The sequence below is a fragment of the Micropterus salmoides genome, unplaced genomic scaffold, assembly GCF_014851395.1.
Source record: "Micropterus salmoides isolate LMB-PRFRI ecotype aquatic unplaced genomic scaffold, ASM1485139v1 Ms_hic_scaffold_3, whole genome shotgun sequence".
Lineage (NCBI taxonomy): Eukaryota > Metazoa > Chordata > Actinopteri > Centrarchiformes > Centrarchidae > Micropterus > Micropterus salmoides.
In genome coordinates, this window is record NW_024042261.1 from 32,088,162 (window position 1) to 32,113,379 (window position 25,218).

Genomic DNA, 25,218 nt, shown 5'->3' on the forward strand with positions numbered 1-25,218 from the left:
GGGGGAAAGCAATGGATTTAATTAATAATCTTTGATCGAAACGTGTAAAACAATAGGCCAATTTTTATTTTATAATCAATTACTGGTGAACGTTATTTTCAGACCCAGGGAAGCAGTTGTCAGAGAAAAGCTCAATGTTTGGTCCCTCAGACTACTAGAGAAAAGAATGAAAACAAGGACCAACTCTGTCGATGTCATTCATTGGCGCCCTCCTTGTGTCAATCAAATGTGGGCGGTGTCAGCCAACAAATGATAGTTCCAGTAAGTCCTCACATGCTGTACAACACAGAGTCAACAGGCTGTTCGGGTCGCAGACGGAACATCACTACGACTGGATAACAAAAACAAACTAGAGGGTCAACACACTGTGGACACTTAGACAACTGTTTTTCACATGAGAGGCCTTTTTAGAAACATACTTTTTATTATTCTTAACACAGATTTTTACCGGGTTGGGATGTGACTTTCAGTGTAGTTTTTGCGCCCAGGCGGAGCACTATTTTCCCGGACAGATTCATCTTGTGTTCGCTCACATTTCAAAGGCGAAGTTGCTACTTTTGAGGGGCGACAGGTTCGTCACATTTACATGACATTGTAACACTTGGCACCGTCACTTTTCGACCATGGCGGAAGCGGCCCAGCAGCCACACCTGGTGGAAATCGACCCGGAATTTGAGCCCCTGTCGCGGCCCCGGTCGTGCACTTGGCCCTTGCCCCGGCCGGAGTTCATCAACCCCGGTGACTCCAACACGTCCTCGCCGGTACCGTCTGTGAAGCAGGAGCCCTCCGGCAACGCCGAGTTCATCAACAACCTTAGTCTGCTAGAGGAGACCGAGGACTTTACGGAGCAGAAGCCTGTCATCCTGTGCACTGATTTCCAGTGTCAGGAGAGTTGCGTCCACCAGTCACCCACACCGCAGCAGCAGCAGCAACATCAGCAGCATCAGCAGCAACATCAGCAGCACCCGAACCCGCAACTCCCGCATCATCATCATCATCATCATCACCAGCAGCCGCAGCAGCAGCAGCAACAGCAGGTGCCTCTGCTGTCCTCCCCGGTCGGCTCGTCGTCCACGGCGGCCGCAGCTGCCGCCGCTGCCCAGAGGAAGAGCAGCTCCTCCCGACGAAACGCATGGGGGAATATGTCTTATGCAGACCTCATAACCAAAGCTATCGAAAGTTCTCCTGAGAACCGACTAACTCTGTCTCAGATTTATGACTGGATGGTGAAGAGTGTGCCTTATTTTAAGGACAAAGGAGACAGCAATAGCTCTGCAGGCTGGAAGGTACGTTTGTGTTGTTTTTTTTCTCTCTCTTTACTTTTATCCAGGACGCACACTGTGTGAGTGTGTTGAGTATGCGTGGTGGCAGTTCACAACATGAATACTGAATATGACTGCGGTCTGATAAATAGTTGCCTATGCCAGTTCTTGTATAAAGTTTTCCAGTGGGGCGTTTTGGTGTGTTTGTGATACTTAACAGTGGGTTCAAAGGGACTCAATCGTGCTTTATGCTATTTTTTCAATCTCATGTGGGATCACGTGAACACCCCTCCAGGAATTTCTGGCTTTTCTGCGGTGTTTGATTGTCAGTTTATTGTGACTAATGCGCTCCGGTCAGGGTTTTTTTTTTATCTCCATCATCCATTATCACTGTTACATCTCCTGCAGGGATTTCTGATCATATTTGCATATGATCCTTTATGTTGTTTTATCATTTTCTCTCATTCATGGTCTTGTGAAACCATGTTGGCCTATCCCTTAATTGTCATCTGTCCAGTTCATGGCACTTCAGTAAACTGACCAATTGCTACAATTACCTTAGACGGTCATCTGACTTCTCCCTGCAGTATGTGATTTATATGAGTCTGCTGACTCAACAGGGATTTTTTTCACTTTGCCTTATTGCTTCCCTCAGTGTGCTATTCACAAATGCTGTGAGTTTTGGCTTGATATGTTTGAGACAGCTCCTCTCTCTGCTGATATTTAAAAAACTATGATAGGCTATTTCAAGGCTTAATCACACATTTCCACATAAGAGTGTGTTTCTTGAATGAACCTGTGTTTGGACGTCTGTGTCATAAGGAGATACCAAAGGCATTCATGTGTCCTGGAAACTGTCCAAAATATTACACAAGAGGGGACTTAAAATTTCTGATGTGGTGTGACGAGCCCTCCCACTGAACACTATTGAAGGGCGTAAACCTCCCCTTAGAGACACATAGTTTCAGTGGTGTCTGACAATAAATTGATGACAGTCTACTCTCCCAGTGGGAAGTCATACTGAGCCTGTATTCACACTGTGAGAGATTTATTACGGCTTCCCTCTGTAATAGGCTGTCTGGGTTGCCGATGAAATTTAAAGCAGTTGTGGAGTGTTTTTTTTGTATTCCCCTGTCAGAGCAGACTCCCATGTTTGAGTCATGTGCTGAGAGATGACACACTCATGTCAGTCACAAATGGCAATGAGAATTTCTTTTTGTAGGTCATACTGAATCACATAGACAGATGACAGATGATAATAATTCAGTCTCAACTTTCATATTTTGCCATATTAATGGTTTTGCTTTTTTCTAAAACAAGTTTTGAACAGTTGACTGGGCACAAATGCTGTTTTCAACAACACCCTGCTACGTATTCATCCATTTGAACCAATTGTTTACAAAAAGCACAGAAGTCATGTTGAGCTTTCAGACCTAGTCCTGCCAGTCAAATTATATGAGAGTGGAAAAACCCCTTCAGTGCGGCCGAAATACACACATTGAACAAAGCAGGCGCTGGGCAGACGCGTTGCTAGGGTGATGAAATTGTCCAAGTAGGTTTGGTCTTTTAAGGAAAAGCAACGTTTCCCATTCATGATATACATTGTTACTTTAAAAGGTTCTACATCTATCCTACTCTATGATATTTTAATTTGTATGTACAATGTGCTTTTCTGATCACTCAATTAACCAGAGTGGCAAACAAACCAAACTTTGAGTGTACTGTATGTGTGTGTCCCTTTTATGGCCATCAAAGGATGGATTCATGTGGGAAATTAGAACTGAATACATCTATGAGGACCCAAGGATAATATTAAGAAATATTGAGGCAGCTAAAGAGGAAACCAAATAAAGAATCCATAGGTAGTGTGTGGTAAGGCAAGACTTCAAAACACAAACACCTACAGTTAGTCGCTTAGAGTCTGAGGTTGTGGAGTATCAACATAGAAAAAAAGACCATGAAACACCTCTGTCGTCAACACTTTCTCAGTGATAGGCTACTCAGGGACACTCACTGGTTACAGTGTAACAGTGTTATTATATGGCAGAGTGCAGTTCAGACAAGTGACTGTGAGTCAGCTGTATCTAGCATCATTACCTACAATAGTAGATCATTTACATCTTGTAAAGCGTGCGAGTCACAGTGACAAAGACTGGGAACATGTCTTTGTGCCATCATTAATGTACCTAAATAAACAGTGAAGTTTCTCAGTGTTGTTCCGTCCATTTAACAGTTATGTTGTGTGATTGGCGGCTTGGAGAGGGGCGCTCAGCCACCGCCTGGGCTTGCTGCTTATCCTGCCATGTTGGGGGTGTAGACTGAGTAATACTGTGGGAAAGCAAAGTGCCATTCACTGCTGTGAGGGGAGTTATTCATAGAGCTCCCCTCGGTTCCACACAGGGGGGCTATCGCACATTGTCTCTTCAGAGCAAGCATACTTATGAGGCGGGGCGTGGGCCAGAGAGGAGCTGACTAGGTTGTCTTTTAAATCTTCGACTGCCTTGTTATATTTTCTCTCGGCTACAAGCGACACGACTGATTGTAAACATGGAAATATCTAAATTGTGTGCCAGACCTCATTCCAAAACACCAGCTTTCCAAATTGACTCTAGCAAAAGCACATAAAACAATCTTATATTTTAACTCTGCGAACCTTCAAGAATGAGAACGTTGAGCGTAAAGTCATATCATACACAGACTGAATATTGTGGTGGCTTCTTTTGTACTCAAGACAGCAATCACGATGACAAGTCACAACACAAAGGCTTTGTTTCTGGGCATCACTGACTGTAAATTCACTTTACGTTCAAACTCTTTAACCATGTCCCTAAACAGACGGGGCTCACTTGAGGTGAACGGGCTGAAGCACATGACGTTTTCATTAATATATGATAAAGGCTGTCTGCACCGTAATTGTTTGAGGCCAAGCTTGTTTCTCAGTGCTGCAGATCCTCCACAGTCGTGTCTGAACTGAGTCATGACAGCCTCCACACTTCTCAGGCCGTCTGCGACAGTGTGAATTTTGAGGACAGTTGTGCCAGGTGGGACCAGCTTGGAGAAGTGTTCCCAAGTGGACTGGACACTGGGCCTGGCACAGGATGCTATCCAATAGGAAGAAGAACAGATGGCACAAATTATGTATCACCAAAGCTTTCTGCAGAGCTGGTTCTATATTTCTAAAATGTCCTGTTCCCCAGCAGACTGCCTGCTTTTTACTTTGTTTCCCGCCATAAAATGTTATTAATGTATGTATTTAGAGTATGTATGTATGCTTCAGGCTGCAACACACACACAAATTGTACACATGTATTAATACAGCACACATACCTTCCAAAAATCTGTTCTTTCTTGTATTTCTCTACTATACGTACGTCACCACAGGATAAATATTTGGTTTCAGCCAGTGGAGCTGGATGGTTCAGGTACTCTTTGATGTCAGTATCCAGATCAATTTGGTTGTAGGTTTTCTCTGTACACGGCGCTCTCTTGACCTGAAATTCCTCAGCCTACGCTGGTAAACACTCCCACGGATCTCAAAACAAACTGTGCCGGAGCAGACAAACACGCGGGTCCGAGCAGATTGTACAGCAAGTGACACTAAGGTCATTACCATGTAAATGCACCCATTGACTCCAATGCCTCTTAGTACAGTAAACACTGTAGGTATCACAGAGAGGAGCAGCCCAGACATGAGTGTGTGAGGAATCTGGACACAGGACATGTATCTCTAATTTGAATTTATAATCAAGTCACCATTTCAGGGACCTGACTGGTGACTGATATTGAGAATGCGAGTTGTGTTGTTTCAATTTAGTTACATTGACAGTATAAAGAGTCCATCTGCATATGTAAACCATCTCATAACCTTCAAGCTTCACTTTGCTGTAACCACAAGGTATTGACATGCGCATAAGCGCATGTCAGGAAACTGAAACTCCATGAACCTGACTATAGACTGATTGATGCAGGCAAGAATATCGGCTGATGTACTGGCCCAGCTGATTTATCATTCTTGTTTTTACCCCCACTGCTTGTTTTCATTGAGTTCAGCTGGTAACTTAAAAGACAGGTTACCAGAGACTACATTTTAAACGTGCCATTGTACAAAGAAAAGCATTACTGAAGAAAACAACACGACGTGTAGCTTACAGAGCCATTACATTATGCAACAGCCTTTCAGCTAAGATTACTCAGCTTATAACTATAGCAAGATTTTAAATCTTATTGATAAAATGAGGCAATAAGGGTGGATTGTTATATTATGGTATAGGTAGTTTTCACAACATAATATAAAAATCTTTGCTCAATAACCAAGTGGTAATGACTGTTTAGCTATTCCAGTGAGTTAATCAGCTGAAAAGCCTTTTTAAATTGATGCAAAACTACTGCAAAATCAATACCTATCAAGCAGTCTGGCTCATTGATGTGCAACATTGTCAGCGATTGTTTAAAACAACCAATGGGTGTTAATGGGTGTGTCACATTGGTAATGGTTTAGCACAATCTCTGCTGGTTGACAGACATATATTGTCTTGTGGTTGTCTTGTCTGTATGTTGCCCAACCCTACTTGAACACACATATTAAATGTTATTCTAACTGCTTTAAGTTTAATTGATGGATTATTATGTATTTGAGTCACCTCTGTTTTTTTATTTGCTTTAATTTGAGATGGTTTAACTTTTCTGTTGTTGACAGATTGTTCTTGAGTGCAGATGCAGAGGTGTATGTAATTGTTTTGTGTTATCTAAAATGTATTTCCCATGAACTCTGGTAATACGGATTAAAGAAATACAGAAGCTAAGAATTAAAGCATTCTAATCCTGAGTGAGCACAAAGCTGGTTGTACTTTATCACCAATCACAAACTGCTTGTTTCACAGGGTCTGAATGTTTATTAGTAGGACAGGGAGCTGGATAGAACAGCAGTCCTCCTGTTTCTACTGGTTCAACACACACACACACACACACACACACACACACACAGACACACACCTCTCATCCCCCTGAGGTAGTCGAGGAGTCCAACATTGGCATTGCCCCAAGACATAAGGGGCAGCTGTGTTTCTCAGGCAAAGAGCTGGAGGAGCTCTCCCCACCCTCCTCCCCATTTCCTGCCTGCGCTGCCTGCCTCTTCATTCCTGGTTTTCTGCACAAAGAAGGGCACACTTAAGTGTTTTGAAGGGTTAACGGACCCCCCATCGGTCAAATCACAAGGAGCTAACTGATCACTGTCTTCAGAGAAAAATTAAGAGAAAGAAAGAGAGAGAGAGCAGCAGATACCCAGAATGCTCTAAGTTCAGACTGGGTGACACTTGTTAAGAGTTGCATAACAAGACATTTACTGGAATCAGGGAGCCGCAGGCCAAAGTCTGGTGCCACTGGTTAGTCAGCGGAACTGTGAGGCACTGTGTTAGAGATATGTGGGACGCTAGTCTCGTGTATGTGTGTGTGTATGCACATAACCTGGGCCTCATAATTAAAGCCCTGCTGCTGGCAGATGCACAGACAAGATGGCAGACAGACAGACAGGCCAACACAGGGAACATTCCAGCACAGGCGTTTATATATTTGATATTCTGACTTTTCTCCCCAGCTGATTTTAATCCAGTATCTCCTTCCAACCTTTTATTTCCCACGTTGCTTTTCATATCACTTAGTGCATTGATGTGCTGAATCACCATATCTGGCACACTATTGGTGTTAAAAAGCAGCTGCGAGTATTGATGAACACCACTTGTTAGTCTTTGATCTGCTCTGTGTAAGATGTCCTGGTAGATAATCAGACTGCAATAATGATTATTTTCATTATCAATTAACATATTGATTTTTTCCATTCCATTAAATTGACAAATTGTTGAGTCTGTATTATGTCAGAAGTGTAGAAATGCCCATCACAAGTTCCAAAAACCGAAGCTGACAATCTTAAAGATCAATTCATTTCTAATGATACCTATATGGTCATATGGCTTTATTCTGTGCTATTTGGAGCTTAGACAGATTTTTTTGGCTGCACCCGACCAGACTGCTGAGCAGTAATCAAGGCGAGACAAAACCTAGTTCCTGTGTCACTAGCACACTAGTGGCAGGGTTAAGAAAAGAGGAACATCTTCCAATGAGTGATATTCCTCTACCAATTTTCTTAACAATATTGTCAATATATTTCTCCCATGATAGCTGACCATCAAGTGTGACACTATTTGAAAATATGTGGTCAATACAGGTTGCAATGGGTTGAGGAAACTGTGCCCATCCACACTGATTTGATTGAGTAACAGTGAGTAACTAGTAGCCCACAGATTATTTCACAAGCTCATGTTTTCCTTCAGTCCTGCTCCACATGTGTTTGCCTCTCAGCCCTGGCATTAGTACTCTCTGTTGCCTGTCTCTCATTTGCTCTACCAAGAAATATCTTAAGATATTAATCACTGAGTAAAACCTCAACAGACTGAAATAACAACAAGTCAGGAAAGCAGGTCAGTGTGACAGTAGGGATATCAAATGGTGTTTATGCCTGCGTGCGGTACATGTGTGTTTATTTATGTCAGCCGTTCTGTAGCTATGAAATCCCATCACTTTAACTTCAAATGAGTATTGACAATTGATTGCACGTGCTGGTGCTGTCTGGGTCATTGTTTCACAGTAACCCTTTAACAGTATGTCCTGTGTATCATGGGAGGAAGCCAAGAGGCAACAACAGAAGCTGTGAGGCACATACCACATCATGTCTGCCTTCAAAAGTCCAGATTTTGTTAGGTCATTGCTCTGCTTGCCAGACTGGATTGCAGACGTAATGATATTCGTCACTCAGACGTCCACAAAAGATGCAGAACCCGTATAACATGCAAAAAAATGGTTATTTCAAAGATTTCTGTTGCTGTGCAGAGCAAAACAACCACATTATATCTGTTAATATGCTTTTTGATGGTCTGCCAAACATTAGTCAGTCAAGGGTTTTCCTGTTTCCAGAACTGTCTGGCTGCACCAGTCTGAGCCACTAAGGAGACAGCGGGGGGAAAAACATCTTTCAAATCCTTTATTAGCACACTTTGTGATTGTTAGAAATGTTGTGTAATGAGTTTAAGTGCTTGTCATAGCAGAAAAAGAAAGTTTGGTTCTATTATTATATATTATATTAAGAATTCTGCATGTTTTTCAAGTTAGATAACCTATTTTCTATTTAGATTGTTATACTCTATTATTTGAATGATATGACATTGCTTTTTGCTTTAAAACAGATTCGTTAGATTGAGAGCTCAATGAATTCCGGTATTTTACCAATGTCGAACCAAATCCAACATGCAACATTTCTCTAAAACAGATAAAAATAAGTTAAACTTAATTTGAGCATGATCTATTAAAATGGGATGTTTACTGAGCTGAAGAATAATATTAGCATGTTAAATTTTCTTAGTGACGCAGCTGGTGCTACAACTGATAACTTCACACTTACAGAGCCTTTATCTCACTGGGAAGGACCCAGAAAAATCCCCGTAAAGTGCCCCTTTCATTTAGTCAATCGCAAATCATGTCAAATGTGTACATGGGTGTTTCCATCCACCTCACACACTGGCATCCCACAACCCTGCAGCACTCTTGCCAGTGTTTTGTTTTGTCAGTTTTTTTTTCTGGCCATAAACCAGAGGACAGATCATTGAGAGTATAGTGTCCAGAGACCAGCAGAGAGTAGAGCCTCATTCAAAAGGACAGAGGAAACAGAGTTGCCCACACAGGCTGCAGCTTACTCTGTTGAAAAAAATAGAGTTGACATCCAGCACCGTAGTCAGGTAAACAGTCATTTAGGATGAGTCAGATTGTTTTGTTTTTCTCAGTGCGGGTTTTGGTAGTAGCAGGCTGAGAGCACGTGATCATCTGTTTTGGCAGTGGGTTTGCCCAGGCATGGCAGTTTTTTTCACAGAATATGCTGTTGCTCTGTCTGCCATCACAACTTCTCATCAGTCACAAAACTTGGAAAAATCTCCTGTGGGGTTAACAGGAAAACCTCCACATTGTTTTATGGCTTGAGAAGAGGAACTGTTGGATGGAACAGGAATTTTGAACAATTTCACCATTCAAATGAGAAGTGAAAGCCCTCAAGGCTTCTTCACACATGAAAAATGTGGTGTCCCGTCAGTTTCTCATAGCTTATGCGTGGATGTGAACTGGCTGCAGACACACAGGGAGTGAGTAGAGCAACACTTTTACGGGACCGCTCACTGCTGAGGGCCCCAAACCACAGGCATTACCCAGACCCACATTGTTGTGCAATTCCCGCCCTAAAGCGATTATGCACGGTGCCTGTCAGACTGGCCCGGCATTATCACACAATCACACATGCAATCAAGCATGTGTCATTGTGTTCACATACATGAACGCTTGCTGGAGGTCTACAGCTGGCTGGCATGGGTGGAAATTTAAATATGCACTTTAATCAGAAGTGCTGTAGCGGATTCCCTGCTGCTGTTGTCACTGGAACTAATAGTTTGGTCAAAGTGCGTAACATTGTTACTGAACCGCCCTTAGGAGTGTTCAATTTTGGTCTGCATTGGTTTTTACAACATTGCAGCACTATTGTCTTTGTTGTATAGCGAGGCTCTTGGCTGACGTAGTGTTTATAAAAATAAAAGAACGCCTCACAAGGTTACCAGCAGTTAAGTTTCACGTGACATTAACTTCTACGAGGACATAAAAATGTCCAAATTAGATATCTGAAGCAAGTTTGTTATTTATTACTGATAGCTACTGGATGTGTTTGATTCTAGAAAATATGGCAATGCCAGCCAGGCAAATTAGACGTGTAACCACGTGTGGACAAATTTTTTCTCTCAATGAATCATTCATGTCCTGGTTGAAGTAATTGACAAGAGAGATACCGAAGAAAAACAGAATGTGTTGACGACTCATCATGTGTTATGACATCCAGAATCATTATTTGTGTAAAAAATAATTTATACAACTAATCATTTTTCTCTATCTCTCTATGATCTCAGGAAAAAGTTGCACATAATAAAGTGGTCCTTTGCTATTACTGTTATTAACATTATCTGTCTGTATGATATTTTAAATATTTTCAATGTTAGCACATGTAGTTGGCTGCAGCGAAGTGACTCTCGATTGATCTCTTAAGAATTATCTGCTCCTCTCCTTTTAAGAGATGCACATTTCAGCCTTTGATTTCAGCCCATGACTGACAGGAAGTGGGTGCTTTGAAAGCAGTACAAGGTATGCAGTACCAGGGTAGTGATGTCATCACGAGAGGAAGCAACACTGAGCGTGACGCCAGATTCTGTGGCTTCTTCCTCTTCCAGTGTTTACCTCATTTTATTTTTCATTCTTCCTCTTAGCTACACTCAGGGCTCGGAATAGAATCAGTGATATTGCGTTTCATGCCTCTAAATTATCATTTTAAATTCTTATATGGAGATATTGTGGTTCACACTTAACATAATAAGTCAAATGATACTGTATGGACTTAACTAGAGCTAAAGTAAATGCTGGATTGAAGCTTTGGTTTACTCATGTGCAGCTCCTGTCCTGACCTGTACTGGTGCTAACTTATTGATGGCACCTCTAACTGGGATGCCAAGTCCAGGTCTTGGTGACCTGGTTTAATGTCACACTTGCTGTCTGCTGTCCCTCACAAAAATGTGAGCCTTCACCACAACCGATAAGGTTTTTTTTAACATTTTAAATGTTGGCCAGCATTTCTGTAGTCGTATGTATTAATCCACTAGTTTCAGAGGTGAACACATTTTTCATCTTATGATCACTGGACTTTTTTCAAACAGCAAAATGAACATATAGTAGAACAATGCCACTTTCCTTAAAATACCTTTATTTAGCATACCAACACACTTAAAATATATTGAATGTGTGTCATCTAAAGGAATTGGTATAATAGCAACAAGGCCAAATAACAAGGACGCTTGTGATAGTAAAAGAAAAACTGGATGTAACTGTTAAACATAGCCATATTTTTATGCTAAACAAACTGTGTTTTGCATATCAAAGCATGTGAAGATACCTTTTGAAGATAACCATGTCAAAACACAACCATTCTCTTTAAAAACACTTTCACCTTCTGTGAGATTCACATATATTTATTTATGTTGTGATGTGTCACTGTTATTTCCTTTTCACAATGAGCCCATGAAAAAATAAGCACTTTGGGATAAAAGCAATATAATGACTACTACGTCTCAGAAGGGTTTTGTCCCTGATTTTTTGTTTTTTTGTTTTGTGACAGCACACGAGTCATTCTAATTTAGCAGTTAAGTACATTACAGCAACGTAGAGACATACAGACTGCTTTATGCGCATTTTACATCTTTAATTAGAGTTAAAAGCATCATGAATGGCAGCAAAAAACTATATCATTTTATCACATGATTAAACCGCAGTCCTTCAACCAAAGACGTGTGGCCATTACTCGCTCAGTCTTGTGTAATGCAAGCAAATGACCTCCACAAAGAGAAGAAAGCTAAGAAGAAGTCTGCTTTTTTTCTGGAAAAACAACATTATGGTCTTTGAGACTTCAGACTGACGTTAGTGTCATTTAGTAACATTATAGACAATATATGCCCTCTTTAGCACTTTTTCAATTGCTAATCTGCAATGGACATTTTTCTCTATTTTACCATCACTCATTATGCACATTGTTGGTAAATAGCCTTTTTCATGATGGTTTAGAACTAACTTATGTCAGTACTTTATAGTATACTAAAACAACACAATAAAAAAATGAGAAATCCCAGCAACTGAATGGATATTTATTATTGGAAACAAAACTAGCCATAAAAACAGCTCAGGGATATCCCCGTGTTTACCAGGTTGAACGGGGGTAACCTGCGTATAAATATAACCCCCCAGAACACTCCCCCTACCCTCCCTTCCTCCCATGGTGGGTCAGGCCTATGGGCGCAGGCCGCCACACAGGCACCCAGCAGTGGTCCACACACTGCATCTTTATCCAGGCAAAGCAGGCAGCAGCCCAGCCCAGCCGCTCTGCTGATCAGAGGCGAAAAATATCCCCGCTCCACAGACACAGCTCTGTGCATTTACAGACTCACATTGTGTTGCACATAGCAACACATGCACATATTTTAGCATAGTAAGCTTAGCTAGCACAACCCGGTCCCTGTCTGTACACATGAGCTGTGTGCTGCTTAAGTCTGAGACAGGAAATCATCGAGCACACGAGAGAGCCCTGCATGTAAACCCCGAGCTCTGATTACTGAAAACACGCTTTTAAAGGGACACTGTTTTAAAAGTACATGTAGTGTATCATAAACAACTTAAAAAACACATAGCACAGAAAAAAAATACAAGAAAGGGATGTGAATCATTCTGTCAGTTACTCTCTCACCACCGCAGCCAATGTTTTTGGGCCTTCCAGGTCAGGGGACAAAAGGGCAGTGTGGTCAATAAAACACTTTACCATGTAACATAAATCTGTAAAATGAAAACATGATATGATCGTATCATTACAATGCAATGACATAAAAAGTCAATAAATGATAATATTGAATTTTCACCCAGAATAAAGTCCACATTTCTTATTTCTTCAACAGAGCTGCCATGGAGCAGCTGAATGCAAATTTAAATTGAGAACTTGACCATTGTTATGAAGTAAAGACATTTGATTTCTGTTCTAGATCTGTAGATGTTTTTTAATTACTGAGGTGGATCAATTGTTTTTAGAAATGACTGAGATGTTAAAGAACCAACTTTAGTACACTTCTCATATTTTTCTTATTGGCCTGGTGAATTGAAAACAAAACAAAAACCAGACTGGATTTCAAGGCTTATTGCCAATAAACACAAAAAGGTTGGTCTGCTTTTTGACTGGTTGACTTGTTGATTATGTAGTTTAAAGTTTGAATATATAGTCACTCACTCACTCATTCAGGCAAGATTTCGTTTGGTCTGATTTGTAGAATGTCAGACGTGGCCAAACCAGACGAAATAGCAGATAGTTTATTATTCTCTCACCAAGTTCTGTTTGCTTGGATCCATAATGAGGGCAAATCATAAGTGGGGAACTGTTTCTAAGATGCATAGTAAGAGCTTTATCCGCCATTGTAATCCTGCTGGAAAAGCCTACCTGGACAAGGCCCCTCTCTTTCCTTTTCCTCTTGTTTTGCCCAGTCAGACTACAGAGCTTTGATTAGGAAGTTGTGGCTCTTGAACCCACTGTTTTCTTCAGCCAGTCCCTTGCATTGCACCATCCAGGGGCTCATTCTGCATTGAAACCAGAGGCATCAGTGGGATCAGTATCAGGACTGGCCAGGTCTTCCTGTGCGATACAATGCAGCAGGAAATTTGCTAATAGCTCCTACACTCCACCACCCATCTCACACTATCATACGCCGATGAAAGATCCTGGAGTGTCAGTGGCTTTGCTGCTTCGCATAGTATACAAAAAAACACTCACAGACTATTTATCATTTGTCTGCAGCGACTGTGAGACTGATCAATCTTAAGCTTACCAGTCATCATCCGCTCAGGCTTCCAAGTTCAGTTGTATGTGTTTGGGGGGAGGGCAGTTGGGTGCACTCAGATTCCTTGCAGAGGATTGTGAAAAGGAGATCCTGCCAAGAGGCTGTCAGTAAATACATTTGCAGACAGATTTGCTTCTGCATGACTTGCATTTTCTGCCTTTCTATCTACGTCTTACGATGGTCATTTAACTCAGCATCTGACAATGACCATTTTGAGGAGGTACTTTTCTTGAAGTCATAGACTGCTACTTGGGCTCACAGAACTCTAAAGTGAATTTAAGGAGCTCCACACTGTGCGCTCTGTGCCCGTGCCTCCTCTATTCCCTCTCTTTGCCAAATTGAATTATTGGAGGATGACGTTAGCTGGTGAGAAAAGGACCCTTTTTGCATAAGTATGCAATTAGTTGTGGCCAGTAGTGTACGTGCATGATGTCCCAGAGGAGTGAGTGAAAAGTACAAGGGAGGAATAGAAGACTGGGAAGGGGGCGGGATGGAGGGAGAGGGCAGAGATGATCTATTTCTGGTTTAAACCATATCCTAGTGTTAGTTTCCATTTTTAATCTCAGACCTTTTTTAAAACAGAAGTTGTGGCAAACAGATTTCTTTTTATATCGCAGAAAACAGTGACACATTTATGCTTTCCTTACCAGTCGAACCTGAGGGGTTGTACTGTGCTGCTCGCTGCTACGCAACATTAATGACAACAATCATTTCCTTTTCTCCGGACTGTTTTAATGAAACCGAGGGTATAAATAATAAAAAGGCCCGAGGCTTTACATTTCCTGTGCTCTGCTTTTTATATCCACTGCCCTTTATGATCTTTGTATTGACTTTAGAAATAGGTCAGTGATTATCACCGGTCAGTTCAATATTGGTGCTGATGATAACCTATCAAACTGCAAACACATGAAGTCATCACTGTCTATTCAGATTGCTTTGTGAATGTAGTAATGTGAGGGTGTATTGCTTTGTTTTTTGCATATGTGTGTGTGTGTGTGTGTGTGTGAGAGAGAGAGAGAGGCAGAGAAAGATTTCTTGTGTGTAGCTGAGCATGTGTGAAGATCAATAAACCCAGACTGTTTCCTTTAATATCCAATAAAACACAACACTAAATAACATACCACATACCAGTTTGAATGATTTTCCCAATGACCAAATATCCCTGAGGCAAATAAATCCCTCCAAAACAAAATAAATTTGGACTTATTGCTATAAAACTCCATTCAAGAACTCAAAAACTTTCAAAATTAAAATCAGAAACTGATCAAAGAACCAGCAAATAAGAATACAGATCTGGTATTTGATGTCAGCTTTCAGTTGTTTTTGGGACCACAGACACTTTTGTCTCTGACCAAAACAATGATTTGAAGTTCAATCATAGTATCTTTAGCCAAGAAGAATTGACTCTATAAAAATAACTATTGCTTCTCTTGCTCATGTCTGCGCTGCTCTTCACCTCCAGAGTTCATCACTGTGATCAACCTCTACAGCCAGTTTACCACAGTGAGCCTTCTTTTGCGAACTTGCCGTCATAATCTAATGGAATCAGTTGTAATCGGCCTCTGTATCACAGAATACTAAGTATATCTGACATGAAGGGGAAAAACCTGCCACAAGCGTATCTTTTGATTACTTTGGGATCCCAGTGAGTGGTAGTTCCCCTTCACTTGGCGCCCCGCCATCTCACCTGCGGCTGCGTGCTCAGCCCAGTGCTGTTGTTAAAGCAGACTGACCTGCTGAGCTGGTGTTAGGTTAATTACTGGTTTACACATTTTCTGTCTTACCCACACTGCTCTAACTCAGCCATACTCAGCACAAAGGTCCAGACATGACCAAGCTACAGCTTTAGGGCTACTTACTTTGGCGATTAAGAATGGTGCGCTACACACTCAGGTTGTCCTCATCACGGCCGCAGACATTACACAGAAAATAGTTAGTTACAGTACAAGAACACACCTACTGTTAAGATTGAAACCCGGGTAACGAAAGGTGAAAAAGGCTGTTCAGGACAGCACCGTTTCTCTAATGAGTTCAGTGGAAATAGTGCAGGGAAACCACATTTTTTCACTTTCATCGGTTCCATGTCTCTGGTAAATGCATGTGAAACTTCTCAGAGAAATGCTGGCGTGTGAGTTCGTACCTGCTGCACACTTTCAGTAAGTGAGGAGGGAGCATTGCAGCAGACACTTAATACCTATAGCTGTATGGGTTTTGCAGCTGAGGTTTCACTTGTGGCTTCACTAGATTCAAAGCAGCCCTGCAAGTAGGTGGTGTTGCGCTCTTCTGGGGGATTTTTTCATTAGACGAGTTGACATTTGAGAAGCTCTGAGAGCGTCAGCACCTCGGTCAGTGTGCCAGCATCTGTCCCCAGTCTTCTGCAGGTACTTTGCTTGTGTCTGCAAGAGAAAGTAGAGGATGCGAAGGAAGGAAAACAGAGGTGAGGAGAGGAGAGAAAGAAGGACAGGATAAAAAAGGAAACAAGATGGGAAGAGGAGAAGGAATAAAAAACAAAGTGGAGGAGATGAGGTTGGAAGGAAAGGAGGTGAGAGTGAGAGAGAATAAAAGAGATGAGATGAAAAGAGAAAGGAAGAGGTGAAAAGAGACATGGCAAGGCAGAGGAGACGAGAAGGGGAAAGAGAAGGAGAGGGTGATGTACCGAACACTGTGGCCTTTCTGTAGTGCTGCCAGTGAGAGTTTAAACCAGCACAGTGTGTTCTTTACTGATCCATGCCCACTCTGATACACACAACCTCTCTTTCTCTATTTCTTAAATAGCCTACATGCAAAACACATTCTCGTGCTCTGTCTTTTTCACACACACACACACACACACACACACACACACACACACACACACACACACACACACACACACACACACTCAGTTACACTACCCAGATGCAACTTCTCGAGTAATGATATATCCAGTCATGTAATTCAGTTTCGGCAGTCACATGACAAACTGAACATTACTTTCATTTAATAAATATTGTGTGACATCAGGATTTGTGCCTGTTGCTAAACATAAACTCTCTGGCATTTGGGGGGGGGGGGTTGAGGAGGAGGCAAAAGCCAAATTTGCGGTGTCCACTTGGCTCTCTGCTCTGCGGGTTCGCATTCCATGCCTTTTTCTCTGCCTCACGACCGCCGTGTTTCCTGTGAGGCAGGAAGTCAGCTCTGTTTCCTGTCACAGTCCTCTTTCATGTGGTCACTTCCTCGTGTTTTGCCAGCGCTGCTCTGTTCTGTTGACTCAGAGAACGTGGTGGTGCTCCTTGCAGAGAAGTTTTTTTTAATTTAATCTGGCTACATAAAATAGCCTTCAGAAATACAGTAATGTCAGGTCACTATATTTATTATGATTTCATTCCTCAGTGCAAAAGAAAGTTTTCATTCACATTAACTATGTATTAATTGCAAATGACATTTAATGTGTTGATATTATTTTGAGTGCAGGCTACTCTGTTATTATTACACAATCTTTTGTTTCTTTCCCGAAACTGTCTCCATCATTTTAATGCATTTTTTGTTGAAAGAACAGGAGGTAGTCATATTTTTACACAACGCAAGATAGGACCGTCCTCAAGTGATGGTAATCAGAGTTCAGTTCTGTGAAATTGTAGGTTTTGTAACCTTGCTAAGGAATGTTGATTGTGATGGCTGCCTGGCTGAGAATCCTGCCTATACTGTTTCCTAAGAGATACTAACACGTTGGCTCTGATTACGATTGAACTTTGAACACAGTGATTAGCTGGAATGTTAAGATTCCTGTGTACTGCGGCCAGAGATAAATCAGTGTCACATACAGTCGCAGGATCCAAAAGAAACACACTCTTAATTTGTAAATCATTGAATATACTGGACTGTATTAAAAAGAAAAAAATGTACAAGCAACGTGTCATACTTTCCATTCATATGTGCATTTATGTGTGTGTGCTTGCGTATCTTCATCTACATGTGTTCATCCTATATTGCGTGTGTTTTCAAACTACGATATTGCTAGCTGCACTGGAGTGAGCAGCAAAATCAAAACCATACTGCGCTGCTGTTTGTCATACTGCCATTCCACTAAAAACATGAGCTGGCACTCTCTCTCACACACACACACACACACACACACACACACACACACACATTTCCTTTGGCCCCACCAGACATGGCACTCCAAGTCCTGCCGAGTTCTGGTATTTCCCATCAGAGCAGTTTTTATGACCCTTCACTTGTACTCCCTTTCTTGCATTAAGACTTTTAAAGTGGTTTTAAAATGTTCTCCATCATCACAACAACCACCCAGCGTATTGATTGTGACATAAGCCAAAATAGAAACCAGAGCCTCTGCAGTGGAGACTTTGGCTGAAAATTTCGCCTTCCTGTCATCAGGATGATATAGGGCTCTAACAGGACATCCCGGCGTCTGCATTCACATTGCTGTCATTCCTTGTTGCAGCACAGCTGAAATTACCAGCACTCTTAGCGGTCATGAGAAAGAGAGGCTCATGACCAGACTTTACTCCTCGCTTTTTGTCATAGCTACCGATGTGCAGGAGGAGGAGAGGGGGAGAAAAGCATTTGCTAGACTAATCAGGGAAGGGCTTCCATGTCCATCAAATCATGCAAACTAGCCAGAGACTATTGGCTGAGGCAGTCGGGTGATTTGATTTGGAATTTCATTCATTTGTGAAGAGCCAGTATTCAGCCGGGCCCCCATGTGCCCTAGAGCCCGAGGTCATCAAGTGAGGAGAGGAAAAGGAATGAGATGGACAGAAGTAAAACTAGAAATAGAACGGAGAAGAAGAAGACATTTTGGAATAGTCTTTGATTGAGCATATTAGTCACTTAATTGATCAGTTTATTGTCTGAAAATAAGTCAACAACAGTTCTGTTGATGATTGAAAGGGACTCGACCAAGTTTACACATGGAGTTTTGTTTACTGACCACGAGGAGTCCTTCCTAGCCTGTGTTGTATAGTTGTATAATATCTTCTGTGGTTCTGAAGGGAGCTCTCCAAAGTTTTTCTTCAGTTTTGACCACTCCCTCCAACTTTATGGAAGTGCAACACTAAATTAAGCAGAACATGCCAGAAATTTGCCGTTTCTAGTCTTTCAGGTGCAGAGAATCATTTTATAATTTTCTTTCTCTATGTGGATCATTGTAAACTGAATTTCATTGGGTTTTAAACTATTGGACAAAACAAGTAGTTTGAATCACCTTCGGCTATGGAAAAGTATGATGAGTATTTTCCCACTGAGTCCTAACATTTTGTAGATTAAACAAATAAGGAATTACTTAGTTGAGAAATGAATCAACAATGAAAAGAATTGTGGCATAGGTTAGAGTAGGACGAGATGTCAGAGTCAAGAAAGAGAAGACATGGTACAAATGAGGAGAGGCAGAGGTGAAGGCAGTGCAGAGGACAGACTGTGAACCAGATGTGAAGCAGTGACTCACAGCAGGAACAGGCTTGATGACGTTAGCCACTATGCACGCTAAGCTCTGCGTGTGTGTGTGTGTGCCGGGAGTTCCAGCCTTTCTTCCAAAACAACAAGCCTTACGCATGCACAGTAGTGTCTGGCCAAGGCTCATTACTTCATGTTATGGCCCGGACACAAAACGATACAGAGCAAGAGTGTAAATTATTCTCTGAGGGTAAATGGTCACTTAAATAACAGTTTGGGCTGATTTAGAGTTTGAAAATCCAAACAAGCTGAAAAACAAATGAAGTCTGAGATGAGTAACACAAGTGCCCGAGTACAGTAAAGTAAGACAGAAATAGTATCTCACGTTCTGTGGTTTGCTTAGAAGACATTTGCCCAATATTTCTGCTCTTGTTTGCCGTGTTTTAATAATGGTTCACTAACTTCCTGTACAAAAATGAGTTTTTCCACTGGGGGTGTCACTAAGCAGCATTAGAGCACAGAATTAATGTGTCTGTAAAGAGGAAAGATTAGTCTGTTTCCTCCCTTTGATTCTGTGCTGGTTTAGACAAGACATGTAGTCAGGTGGAATGTGAGTGTTGTTATAATGGCGTTTTACAATGGGCCCCTCTGTTTTTGTGAAGGAAATAAAGGCCCACATGTACAGTACTGTTTGGAGATAAGAGTGTCTGCAGTTTAATCCTTGCTCTCTTCAGGATGTATTGCTTATTGAGTAAACTTATTTATACCTATTGTGTAAGCGTGCGTCTGTGTGTGTGTGTGTGTGTGTGTGCATGTTCCCCTGAATTGCAAATGGCATTAAGTTGTTGAGTGACCTTAAAATCTCCCCTTTCTCCACTGTAAGTCAGCTGTCAAGCCAAGTGTGTTTTTAAGAGAGAACCACCTGTACAGATGGATTTGCACTTGTATGCTAAAGCAGATATGAAGTGTTTGGGGAAAAGGGCAAACATGACTCTCTCTTGTTTTTTCGGCTTCTCACCAAGCTTTCTGTTTTTCCTTCTCTCTCCCTGTCCTCCAGAACTCCATTAGGCACAACCTGTCGCTGCATAGCCGCTTTATTCGCGTCCAGAATGAGGGGACTGGGAAGAGCTCCTGGTGGATGCTAAACCCAGAGGGCGGGAAGAGTGGCAAGTCCCCACGACGCAGGGCAGTCTCCATGGACAACAACAGCAAGTTCACCAAGAGCAGAGGAAGAGCAGCTAAGAAAAAGGTAAATAGATGAAGGCCTTTGTGCTCAGAGGTTGCTGATATTGACTTTTTGAACTATGCCAAGGTATTCTTTTATCTGGACTGTCTCTACAGTGTCTGTCTATTTTCCAAATAAGAAATTACAATTAATAAATACAATTATCTAGACTGTTTAGCCTAGAAGAGGTGAAGGAGATTAGCTAAGAATGATTCTATGTGTTTGGTTATCATAGCCACACTTATTGTTTCTCAAAGTCGTCATGTCTGTGAACATACTTTATTAGCTATTCTCAAGGTATTATTACACTGATATGATAGTTAGAAATAATACTTATTTTATTTATTTATTTTTAATATTATTTTAATTGTATTTGATTTTTTAAGTAACTTTGTTGTATTGCCAATGGTTTTCGCCCAAAACATATGTTACACTGCTTAAACTCTGGCATGTACAGTATGTCTATTGGTACACTGAGAGTCTCCTTGTCTCCTCACAGCTGTCCCTGCAGGGTGGCCCTGAGGGAGGCGCAGACAGTCCAGGATCACACTCCAAGTGGCCTGGCAGCCCCAACTCCCACAGCAACGACGACTTTGATGCGTGGAACAGCTTCAGGCCTCGGACCAGCTCCAATGCCAGCACTCTGAGTGGCCGCCTCTCACCCTTCATGCCCGAGGATGACCTCGGTGAGGCAGACGTGCATATGGGCTACCCAGGAGCCCCCGGGACCAAGATGACAGCCACGCTGCCCAGTCTCACAGAGATGACGGGCTCTCTGGGACACAGTTCTGAGAATGTCATGGAGAACCTTCTGGACAACCTGAACTTGCTCTCACCCAACAACTCTCAGGTTGGAGGAGGAGCCACGACCCCAGGCTCCTCCCAGTCCTCCCCCTCTCCTATGATGCAGCCAAGCCCTGGGTATCCTGCTTACAGCTCCCCTAGCATGGCCTCACAGTCCCAGCAGGAGTACCGCAAGTGTGTGTATGGCCAAGCAGGGATGAACACCCTGTCTCCCATGTCTCTGCAGACACTGCCAGAGAGTAAGCCAAGCTTTGGGCCCAGTATGGGCCAGTACAGCTGCCCTGCGGGGCTTTTGAAGGAGCTGCTGACATCAGATACAGACCAGCATGGAGAGCTCATGCCGTCAGTGGACACTGTGGTTTCTCAGTCTAGCGGAGGCTGCATGCTGCCGCCATACAGCAGCAGCCAGCATACAGCTAAACTCATGGGAGGAGGTAACGGTCACCCGCATAGTCTCTCTCACACTCACCCCCACAATGTGCACAGCCAAGCCCCGGCCCCGTCACCAGCTATGAATGGCCGCTTGCTCATGTCCCTGAGCCACACCGGGGGCACCACGCGTTTGCCTACAGCCAAAAGCCCTATGCAGATGCCTTATGGTTTCTCCAGCCACCTCAGCGGGGGAGGTATGCCTGGTGGCTTCTGCCCTCTCAACACCAACGGATATGGACGACCGGGCCTGCCACAGCCCTTGCACCCAGAGAAGCTGCCCAGTGACCTGGACGACATGTCCATCGAGAAGTTTGAGTTTGACATGGAGACAGTCCTCCACGAAACTCTGATGGACGGGGACTCGCTGGACTTCAACTTTGAGCCAATGGTGACCCAACAAGGTTTCTCCCATGGAGTGAAGACCACCACGCACAGCTGGGTGTCAGGGTAGAAACTGTAGAGTGGAAAAAGTTCTTGTTAACTGACTTCTTGTTGTTGTTGCTGTTTGGTAAAAGACATGATATGTATCTTAGGATGTCTTAGGATCACAAAATATGTATCTTAGGATGTAATTCTCATCCCAACTTCACCTGTAGTTTCTGTACACAATCTGCACACATCAACATTTCTATTTCAAAAATACTTTGCGGATCACTTCAGCAGACTGAGACTGATCGCAAGCTGGGCAAGCATCTCCATTAGAGTCCCTGAACTGGTGAAGATGTAATCAGAATTGTTTTTGAAATATCAAACATTCTGTACAAACTAAGTGCCAAACATTTTGCCTTAATGTACGAGCCAAACTGAAACACACCTCTATGGTTTACTCACCAAGGTTACAGATCCTATACAGTTTTTGTGTCTGCGATTTTTGCAAGTGACAATGCCAACATCTCATCAGCAGCAGCAGCAGCAGCACAATCTGTAGAAGTGCACAAACTCATACCATTCTTTTTACTGTGTTTCCACAATCAAACATTTTGTATTTACAGTGTAGTGATAATTGATTACCACTACACAAGAATGCGGAAAGGTAATCTGGCTCATGGGTTTGTGGACTGACATGATGTAAAGTGAGAGACATCTCAATGGATCCTTGGATTATGTTATATAATAATTTACTTTGTTATTGCCTGAATGTACATAATGTCATCATACAATTTGTAAAATCAGGTCTCGTAGTGTATTTTCTAAGGCTGTAAATAGTGTTTACAGAGCGGAAGCAAAAATCAAGGCAGCAGAAATGAGCTAACAGAGAAAACTGGATGAGATTCTTTTAAACAAACTTCGAGTAAACAGATCTGTGCTTGAGGATTCTTCTCAGACAGGCTGTAAGATGGTAATACACTTTCTGATTTCTTGTACATACATTCAGAATGTATATTAAAATGATAGAGTAGACGTTTCCTAGATTTAGAATATATTTGAGACTAAATTATTTGTGCTTGATATAGATTTATGCTGGTGCATAACCTGCACTCAGACATCAGAATTGTTCTGAGTCATTTGTCACTCTGAACCTTAATACCACAGGGGCCTATTTATTGTGCCTAACAAAGTAGTTTTTGACTGCAGGCTTGAAGGGTTTTATATTGTAAATGTCTACGGTCCAGAAGAAACTCAAATCCAGCAGTTTTGAAGAAAAATGCAGTGAATTCCTTATTTTTAGTTCCCTGAGTTCACTTTTCTTTAGAAGTCGAGAAAAAAAGAGTGACTGTAGATTGTTATTGGTAGGCTTTCCTGAATGCTTTGCAGCGCTGTGAATGTTAAGAGGTCAAGGCAGGTTGGTGGATAAAAGATATTCTCAGTGCTACTGTTGTTTTCACACCAAGGCTGAGTCCAAGACATGCCAGAGATTGTCATTAAAGACACTGTGAGTAATCAGCCTGTCCCCCTATTCAGCGTTGTCTCAAAAGGTTAGTGTGACAGATTTAAATTCCTTTTGTCCAAAAGAGCCATCCGATGTTGTCAATAGGATCAGCTTTTACTGCTTTTAATGAGACTCCACTTTCTCTCTGCCCCTCCTACCTCTACCTATCTCTGTCTTTATAAACATTTGATATAACGGTAACATGTGACTTGATAGCTCCAATAATCTTTTTAATAACAAGTCTATTTTATTTATTTTTTAAAGTTGCCCCTGAAAAGTGCCACTAAGTGTTAAGTATCTTATCTAGCTTGTATATTTGCATTTTCTGACTTGCTTTTCCTACTTATTGCTGTACTAACAATGAGCTTGTCAGCCTGTCAGTGACTTATTAAGCAGAGTCACAAATATTGTAAAAGATCGTGGCTACCTTTGTGAAGACGGTGTCTGTAAACACGACTGCTTCTCATGAAGTCGACTGGTTCGGTGACTGAAAGACCAAGTGGCTTAGAGATAACAAACTAAACTAAAAAACTGCCTATTTGACATTAAAGTTTATTTTATGGTTTATCAAGAAACCACATGTATCAGTGGGTATCTGATCATGTGTTGTCAAGGGTGCTGATTATGCAGGTTTTTATTTATGGAATACTAGTAATGAGTTCACCTCTAACCGGAGTGGGAAGATCTTTAATTAGTATTGGGGTTTGGTTGAAATGAAAACTTGCATACTCCAGGCCAGTAAAGGCACATGATCTGAGACCCCTGACATAGATTTTAAACAAGCCAGGGAGCAGGGCAAGTTTAAAAAAAATAAAATGAAATTTTTAACATTTCAAAAGGCCCTGCAGAGAAACCGCTAAAGAAGCTGCTGTTTGGCTTTGGTGCCAGGTGTTGCCTTTTATACCCAAACATGCCATAGTGTACTATAGCCACATTTGCCTTTGAAGTCAAAGTGATATATTTCGCATTTTTATTATGTGATATGTTCAGAATTATATATATTTGTGCCGGTCACTCAAATCAGGATGAACTGTAATGAATCCATGTAGTCAATGTCACAGGGTTCACTCTAAAAGTAAGAGAGTTGTACTAAGTAAATTATATCTCTACATTTTTAAATGATTGAATCTATGCATTGTATTCATTGATTTTATGTTGCTATAGTTATATTATCTTTTTCTTTGAACTTATGACAGAGATATTTTATTGTAACATAGCGCTGTGAGATATTATGGTGTTGTTGTTGTCAAAACTCTATGTTCCAGATAGTTATATGGGAAAAAAATGAAGTTTATTTAGTAAATAGATGATGCAGTGATTAATATGCTAAGCTTTTGTAAACTGACAATGTTGTATTTCTTGTTACAGTTACAGTTTTTAGAAAATAGCATCAAAAAGCAAATTACAGAAAAAATATATGTTGCATTTTTAAAATGAAAAACACAATATTATTTAGTGTGTCAGAGAAGTCCTGCTCAGAATGCAGATTCTGGACCAATTTTTATAATTTTATGAGTAGAAAGATATTGCACTTTTACTTACATTTTATAACTAAGTGCCCCTCGTAACAAGAGGAAGAGTTCCCATTACATATTTTAAGATAAAAATCTGTTACATTTAACTTATATACAGGAAGAAATTGGAATTGTGCTGTGTGATTTGCAATCAATTAGAATATGTAACTCGTTCAATATTAATGTATTAAGACCTGAATAAATGTACTTCTGTGTTAAA

General features: G+C 41.5%; 1 protein-coding gene across 1 annotated transcript; it reads left to right on the forward strand.

Moving 5' to 3' along the window:
- The first annotated feature begins 264 nt into the window (after positions 1-264).
- Positions 265-25,218, forward strand: foxo1a (forkhead box O1 a). The gene is made up of 3 exons (XM_038693765.1): positions 265-1,286; positions 20,211-20,402; positions 20,878-25,218. The coding sequence occupies exons 1-3, from the start codon at positions 624-626 to the stop codon at positions 22,063-22,065; spliced, it is 2,043 nt and encodes a 680-aa protein (XP_038549693.1). The 5' UTR covers positions 265-623; the 3' UTR covers positions 22,066-25,218.